General features: G+C 48.6%; 1 protein-coding gene across 1 annotated transcript in view; it reads right to left on the minus strand.

The window, feature by feature from the left end:
* The window catches only part of LOC140380414 (pleckstrin homology domain-containing family G member 4B-like), a 44,480-nt gene that overhangs the window by 20,907 nt on the left and 15,241 nt on the right, over positions 1 to 8,332 (minus strand). The window contains 6 exon segments of the mRNA XM_072464418.1: positions 304 to 962; positions 2,457 to 2,657; positions 2,915 to 3,037; positions 4,492 to 4,630; positions 4,859 to 5,007; positions 6,390 to 6,488. Of these exon segments, the coding sequence (XP_072320519.1) occupies positions 304 to 962; positions 2,457 to 2,657; positions 2,915 to 3,037; positions 4,492 to 4,630; positions 4,859 to 5,007; positions 6,390 to 6,488 (1,370 nt within the window).

An 8,332-nucleotide genomic window follows, 5' to 3' on the forward strand; every position in this document is an offset into this window, starting at 1 on the left:
AACTGAGAACCGCAGAAATCGGATGATCAGATTTTGCGGCTCAGCGTTCCATCTGACGCGAGTAATCTGATTTCCCTCCGATTGTTCACGCGGCGCCGCTTTCAACAAGGAAAACGGTGCAAAAAAGGTCAAACTAATGTAAAAGACAAGAGTTTGATTAAAATTGAACTGTAATTTGTCCAAATACAACGGTTTGAAATCCATTGATTCACCGACTTTCGTGATAATCTGATTTCTGATCAGAATTATGGCTTTATCTGATTCTAGAGCCAGATGTTCCTCTCGATGACTAAGACCACTCACTGTGCGCTGGTCGCATCGTTCTGAGCCGGGCCGTGGTTCTCCAGCGGGCCTTTGGGACCGGCCCCGGCCTCTGCGTCGGCACCGCCCCTCCCGTAACCCTGCGTCCCGTTACACGGCAGCGACAGCTTCCGCCCCGGCTGGGCGCGCTCCTCCCCGGGCGGCTTTTGGCTCGCAGCGGCGGGCGAGAACTCGGACCAGAGCGACAGCTTTGCCATGAACTTGGCGCCTTCGCTGAGGGAGCGGCCCAGTTGTTTGTGGGCGGGGGGCTCGGCGCCGCGGCTCGCCAGGTCAGCCTCGCTGCAGTGCGCCCTCGGCTTCTGCCCGCCGCTTTCCAACTCCTCACAGAGCCCGCCGCCGCTCTCTCGGCCGCCTCGCCCCTCCGCAGATGTCTGGCACGCGTCGCCGTTCCTCCCCTCGACGTGGGCCGCGTCCAAAAGCAGCTGGAGCTTCTGGCGGCGTTCCCAGGCGGCGTTCCAGGCGTAGGCCGCTCCAGGGGTCAGCGACGGGATGAGCGATTTGACAGATTGGAAGCGAGAGGCGCAGAACTCGGCGCCCAGCTTGGCCCGGTACATGTGGATCTGAGGGGCGAGGTCGGCGGGCGGCGACCCGGGATCGAGCCGCGACAGGGATTGGCCGCACTCGTCGGCGAAACGCGACGCCTGCCGACGAAAACACGCCACTTCAACACAAGGCTGAAACAAACCGCTCCACGTTTGTGTCGCAGACGTTTGTACTTTTTTGTGTTGTGAAAGTCTGTGTTAACATTAAGGGATCAGAGTATTGAACTAAAGTATTCAAGCACGTGTTTAAAATTTTACTTTTACTCAAACTATTCAAGAATGTGGTGCTTAAGATAAAGAATTGCTGATTTTATAGTTGATTCCTTAGTTTTAAAGTATATATGTGTTTCTTAAAGGGTCAGAATGTCACCACCAGCGTCCTAAAAAAGAACCCCTTAACTTTTTTTAACTTTTCAAAAACGTAGTGTAGTAGAAAGTTCTCAAATGTAGTGAAGTAAACGTAAAAAGTATCCACTGTAACTACGTACAGTACAGCACTTTTACTTGTGCACCACTAAAGGGTCAGAAATGACTCGACCTGATTTTAATCACAGACGTTAGAGCCTAAAACCTTCTGTAAGTCTCTACATCACAACCCTTTATTACTATAGAGTCATTACACTTCTTTCTAAAGGGTTATATTTTATCCCCATAATCCCATAATTGTATCCAAACGTTAACGCTGAATAGTGTGCAGATCTCAGTCAGAATGTCTCTATTTATTTATTGAACCCAAAGTGACAGGAAGTACACAATATTTACTAAAGTAGAACGAGAGAGAAGGGAAAGTACTGCGTCTCACCCTCTAGTGGTTTTGTGTTGTAACTACAGAGACTCGAGACCCTTTCACGCCCGGGTTCACTGCGTCCCACCCTCTAGTGACTTTGTGTTGTAACTGCAGCGACTCGAGACCCTTTCACCCTCGTCTCACTGCGTCCGACCCTCTAGTGCCTTTGTGTTGTAATCACAGAGACTCGAGACCCTTTCACCCCCGTCTCACTGCGTCCCACCCTCTAGTGACTTTGTGTTGTAACTGCAGAGACTCGAGACCCTTTCACGCCCGGGCTCACTGCGTCCGACCCTCTAGTGCCTTTGTGTTGTAATCACAGAGACTCGAGACCCTTTCACCCCCGTCTCACTGCGTCCCACCCTCTAGTGGCTTTGTGTTGTAACTACAGAGACTCGAGACCCTTTCAACCCCGTCTCACTACGTCCCACCCTCTAGTGGCTTTGTGTTGTAACTACAGAGACTCGAGACCCTTTCACCCCCGTCTCACTGCGTCCGACCCTCTAGTGGCTTTGTGTTGTAACTACAGAGACTCGAGACCCTTTCACCCCCGTCTCACTGCGTCCGACCCTCTAGTGGCTTTGTGTTGTAACTACAGCGACTCGAGACCCTTTCACCCCCGTCTCACTGCGTCCGACCCTCTAGTGGCTTTGTGTTGTAACTACAGCGACTCGAGACCCTTTCACGCCCGGGCTCACTGCGTCCCACCCTCTAGTGGCTTTGTGTTGCAACTGCCGAGACTCGAGGCCCTTTCACGCCCGGGCTCGCTGCGTCCCACGCTCTCGGCTGCCCCCCGCGGCCCTCACCTGCTGGCAGAAGGAGTGGACCTGCACCAGAGTGTCCAGGTCGCGGCGCCTTCGCTCCGCTCGCACCATGAAGTCGGCCATGTTGGACTGGAACGTGTTGACCAGCGTTTGCAGTACTTCTGTGGTGGGACCGGGTTCGGCGGTGCTCTGGAGGATCTTCACCGCGCTCTTCATCAGTTTAGAGGACGACTCCTGCTTCTCCTGCAAATGAGTCAGTTTGATTCTATTACAAAAGGATTAACATGTATTTGTGTGTTAAGTGTGTGTCATGTTCTTCTGTATCTACCTCTGGATCTACCTGCGTTGCACCAATGAAATTTCCCCATGTGGGACAATAAAGGAATATCTTATCTTATAATGTGCGGTTAAATGTGCAGTAAATGCGGTAAAATCCAGGATTGTCCTTATTTTGTGACATCAGATGGATTTGTGTCTAAATGAAAGTGCAGAAGTCGTACTCTGGCCACGCCCATGAAGACGGTGAAGCTGTGCAGCGCCTCCTCGGCCGCGGTCAGTGTTTCCTCTGAAGGCCACGACTCCTTCAGAACCTGCTCCGCCTCCGAGCTCAGCCACCCGCCGGTCTGAACACACAACAAGTACACTTAACAAGCCTGAACACACAACAAGAACACTTAAGTCTGAACACACAACAGGTACACTTAACAAGCCTGAACACACAACAAAGACACTTAACAAGCTTGAACACACAACAAGGACACTTAACAATCCTGAACACACAACAAGTACACTTAACAAGCCTGAACACACAACAAAGACACTTAACAAGCTTGAACACACAACAAGGACACTTAACAATCCTGAACACACAACAAGGACACTTAACATGCCTGAACACACAACAAGGACACTTAAGCCTGAACACACAACAAGTACACTTAACACGCCTGAACACACAACAAGGACACTTAAGTCTGAACACATAACAAGTACACTTAACAAGTTTGAACACACAACAAGGACACTTAACACGCCTGAACACACAACAAGTACACTTAACACACCTGAACACACAAGTGCACTTAAGTCTGAACACACAACAAGTACACTTAACACACCTGAACAAACAACAAGTACACTTAACATGCCTGAACACACAAGTACACTTAACACGCCTGAACACACAACAAGTACACTTAACACGCCTGAACACACAAGTACACTTAAGTCTGAACACACAACAAGTACACTTAACACACCTGAACAAACAACAAGTACACTTAACATGCCTGAACACACAAGTACACTTAACATGCCTGAACACACAAGTACACTTAACACGCCTGAACACACAACAAGTGCACTTAACAAGTCTGAAGACACAACAAGGACACTAAACAAGTCTGAACACACAACAAGTACACTAAACAAGTCTGAACACACAACAAGTACACTTAACAAGTCTGAACACACAACAAGTGCACTTAAGCCTAAACACACAAGTACCGTATTTTCTAAGTCGCACCAGCCAAAAAATGCATAATAGAGAAGATAAAAACATACATAAGTGGCATTTTTGGGGGAAATGTATTTGATAAAATCCATGACCAAGATAAATATTTCATGTTTAAATGCAGTTTAAAATAACAGATGAGAGAACATGGTGAATAGGTGTACGTATGCTAACGCTAATACCTTCAGCTACATGACGTATGCTAACGCTAACACCTTCAGCTACATGACGTATGCTAACGCTAACACCTTCAGCTACATGAGGTATGCTAACGCTAACACCTTCAGCTACATGAGGCACAGACAGAACTGTGGTAAGTGTCTGGTATGTTAACGTAACATATGAACAGTTATTCAGATAACTATAGCATAAAGAACATGCTAACAAGTTTAGCAAAGCATCAGTTTTACCCCAAATCACTAAATCCATTGAATTCTTCTTCCTCTGTGTCACTTCTAAACAACTCCAAAAACTCCGGAGGAAGAGGAAGTGCAGATTCTTCTTCAGCGTCGCTTAGAGCCTAGAGCGCCCTCTTGTGGTTGTCAGTTTGATTGTGAAACGCACCTCGCACACACAATTCTCGGCCTGTCGCAGCGAGAGCAGACACTCCAGACGCTGAAGGCTCACGTTGGACTTCATCACCAGAGAGTGAAGCTTCTCCTCCACAGAGTTGTAGAGCAGCGACGCCGATTCCAGCCAATTCCTGAGGAGCAGGAGACAACGAGAACTTTAAACACCTGTCGAGGGGGAGGGGCTAAAGCGTGTCTGACCTGTAGTCGTGAGGGGAGGGGCTAAAGCGTGTCTGACCTGTAGTCGTGGGAGCGGGGGAGGGGCTAACCTGTAGTCATGGAAGCGGGGGAGGGGCTAACCGGTAGTCATGGGAGCGGGGGAGGGGCTAACCTGTAGTCGTGGGAGCGGGGGAGGGGCTAACCTGTAGTCGTGGGAGCGGGGGAAGCGAGGCTGGTCTTTGCGGACTTGAGCCAGGACCGAGCCTCCTTCTCTCTGCAGCTTCATGAGCCCAGGATCCTTCAGAACCTCCAGCATCAGAGAGCGCTGCTGCTCCACGCTCCGGGACACCTCCTGAGGAGAGACACACGCCTCAGTATGAACACCTCCTGAGGAGGGACACACGCCTCAGTATGAACACCTCCTGAAGAGAGACACACGCCTCAGTATGAGCACCTCCTGAGGAGAGACACACGCCTCAGTATGAACACCTCCTGAGGAGGGACACACGCCTCAGTATGAACACCTCCTGAAGAGAGACACACGCCTCAGTATGAGCACCTCCTGAAGAGAGACACACGCCTCAGTATGAACACCTCCTGAGGAGGGACACACGCCTCAGTATGAGCACCTCCTGAAGAGAGACACACGCCTCAGTATGAACACCTCCTGAGGAGGGACACACGCCTCAGTATGAACACCTCCTGAGGAGGGACACACGCCTCAGTATGAACACCTCCTGAGGAGAGACACACGCCTCAGTATGAACACCTCCTGAGGAGGGACACACGCCTCAGTATGAACACCTCCTGAAGAGAGACACACGCCTCAGTATGAGCACCTCCTGAGGAGAGACACACGCCTCAGTATGAACATCTCCTGAAGAGAGACACACGCCTCAGTATGAACACCTCCTGAGGAGGGACACACGCCTCAGTATGAACACCTCCTGAGGAGGGACACACGCCTCAGTATGAACACCTCCTGAGGAGAGACACACGCCTCAGTATGAACACCTCCTGAGGAGGGACACACGCCTCAGTATGAACACCTCCTGAGGAGAGACACACGCCTCAGTATGAACACCTCCTGAGGAGGGACACATGCCTCAGTATGAACACCTCCTGAGGAGGGACACACGCCTCAGTATGAACACCTCCTGAGGAGACTAAGAGAAATCGGGCTCGAGAGACGTCCCTTAACTGACCGTACACAGTGACTGTGTGTCGCATCCCGACATCTACAACTCTTTAATCCTCCAGGTCATTTGTTTGTTAACTCCTTCCTCGAGATTTAATGAAAATATTCACTAACTTCTCCGTCTGTGGCTGCTGTGCCAGGATCAATATGATGAATTTGGAGCAAAACGATATGATTTTCATTTTGGATCTCTGATCTGTTGACACTGTTAGTTTTCACCCAATACGGGGCGAGGACGTTCTGGTGGCACAGGAAGTGGCATATGACCGGAGACAGCTGCATCCGAATGACCACCCTGACCCCTCCTTCTCGTCCCCTGACCCCTCCTTCTCATCCCCTGACCCCTCCTTCTCGTCCCTCGTGACCCCTAGTGACCATCGCTGGACACTACTTTTCAAGGTGCATCGTGGGAAGTTTTGAGTACATTATCTTTTCACCTGCTGGACATTGGGACACACTACAAAACGGCGTGAGCCCTGAATAGCGCCCTCTGTAGAAAGAGCGTGGACATTCGGACTTCTGTAAATGGGACTGACCTGAGCCGTGTCCAGCTTCTGAGTGCCCTCTACAGTTTGGATGGCGCGCTGCAACAAGCCTTCTGCTGCTTTCAGATCGGACGTGAACGAAACCATTCTCTGCGGAAAAAAATATCAATAATAATGATAAGCAAGTGTCAAATCTTCACCTCCAGTCCAAATCTAGTCCAAATCCAGTCCAAATCCAGTCCAAATCTAGTCCAAATCCAGTCCAAATCCAGTCCAAATCTAGTCCAAATCCAGTCCAAATTTAGTCCAAATCCAGTCCAAATCCAGTCCAAATCCAGTTCTAATCTAGTCCAAATCCAGTCCAAATCCAGTCCTAATCTAGTCCAAATCCAGTCCTAATCTAGTCCAAATCTAGTCCAAATCCAGTCCAAATCTAGTCCAAATCCAGTCCAAATCCAGTCCAAATCTAGTCCAAATCCAGTCCAAATCCAGTCCAAATCTAGTCCAAATCCAGTCCAAATCCAGTCCAAATCTAGTCCAAATCCAGTCCAAATCCAGTCCAAATCCAGTTCTAATCTAGTCCAAATCCAGTCCAAATCCAGTCCTAATCTAGTCCAAATCCAGTCCTAATCTAGTCCAAATCCAGTCCAAGTCCAGTCCTAATCTAGTCCAAATCCAGTCCAAATCCAGTCCAAAGCCTGTCTATATCCAGTCCAAATCCAGTCCATATCCACTCCAAATCCAGTCCAAATCCAGTCCTAATCGAGTCCTAATCTAGTCCTAATCTAGTCCAAATCCTGTCAAAATCCATTCCAAATTCAGTCCAAATCTAGTCCAAATCCAGTCCTAATCGAGTCCTAATCTAGTCCAAATCTAGTCCAAATCCAGTCCTAATCGAGTCCCAATGCTGTCAAAATCCAGTCCAAATCAAGTCCAAATCCAGTCCTACTCCAGTCCTAATCTAGTCCAAATCCTATCAAAATCAAGTCCAAATCCAGTCCTTATCCAGTCCTGAGTCTTTATGCCACATTGAGAGTCTTTAAATTAGCATTATGTAAATAAGCATACGTCCTACAAACACGAGGCCTACAGTTAGTGTTTACATACGTCCTACAAACACGAGGCCTACAGTTAGTGTTTACATACGTCCTACAAACACGAGGCCTACAGTTAGTGTTTACATACGTCCTACAAACACGAGGCCTACAGTTAGTGTTTACATACGTCCTACAAACACGAGGCCTACAGTTAGTGTTTACATACGTCCTTCAAACACGAGGCCTACAGTTAGTGTTTAAATACGTCCTACAAACACGAGGCCTACAGTTAGTGTTTAAATACGTCCTACAAACACGAGGCCTACAGTTAGTTTTTACATGCGTCCTACAGTTAGTGTTTACATGCGTCCTACAAACACGAGGGCTACAGTTAGCGGCCTACAGTTAGCGTTTACATACTTCCTACAAACACAAGGCCTACAGTTAGTGTTTAAATACTTTCTACACACACGAGGCCTACAGTTAGCGGCCTACAGTTAGCGTTTACATACTTCCTACAAACACAAGGCCTACAATTAGCGTTTACATACTTCCTACACACACGAGGCCTACAGTTAGCGGCCTACAGTTAGCGTTTACATACGTCCTACAAACACGAGGCCTACAGTTAGTGTTTACATGCGTCCTACAAACACGAGGCCTACAGTTAGTGTTTACATGCGTCCTACAAACACGAGGCCTACAGTTAGTGTTTACATGCGTCCTACAAACACGAAGCCTACAGTCAGCGTTTACATACGTCCTACAAACACAAGGCCTACAGTTAGCGTTTACAAACGTCCTACAAACACGAGGCCTACAGTTAGCGTTTACATACGTCCTACAAACACAAGGCCTACAGTTAGCGTTTACAGACTTCCTACAAACGCGAGGCCAACAGTTAGTGTTTACATGCGTCCTACAAACACAAGGCCTACAATTAGCGGCCTACAGTTA

The sequence above is a fragment of the Eucyclogobius newberryi genome, unplaced genomic scaffold (genome assembly GCF_026437365.1).
Source record: "Eucyclogobius newberryi isolate DKJ021-1_F unplaced genomic scaffold, fEucNew1.0.hap1 SCAF_47, whole genome shotgun sequence".
Taxonomy (NCBI): domain Eukaryota; kingdom Metazoa; phylum Chordata; class Actinopteri; order Gobiiformes; family Gobiidae; genus Eucyclogobius; species Eucyclogobius newberryi.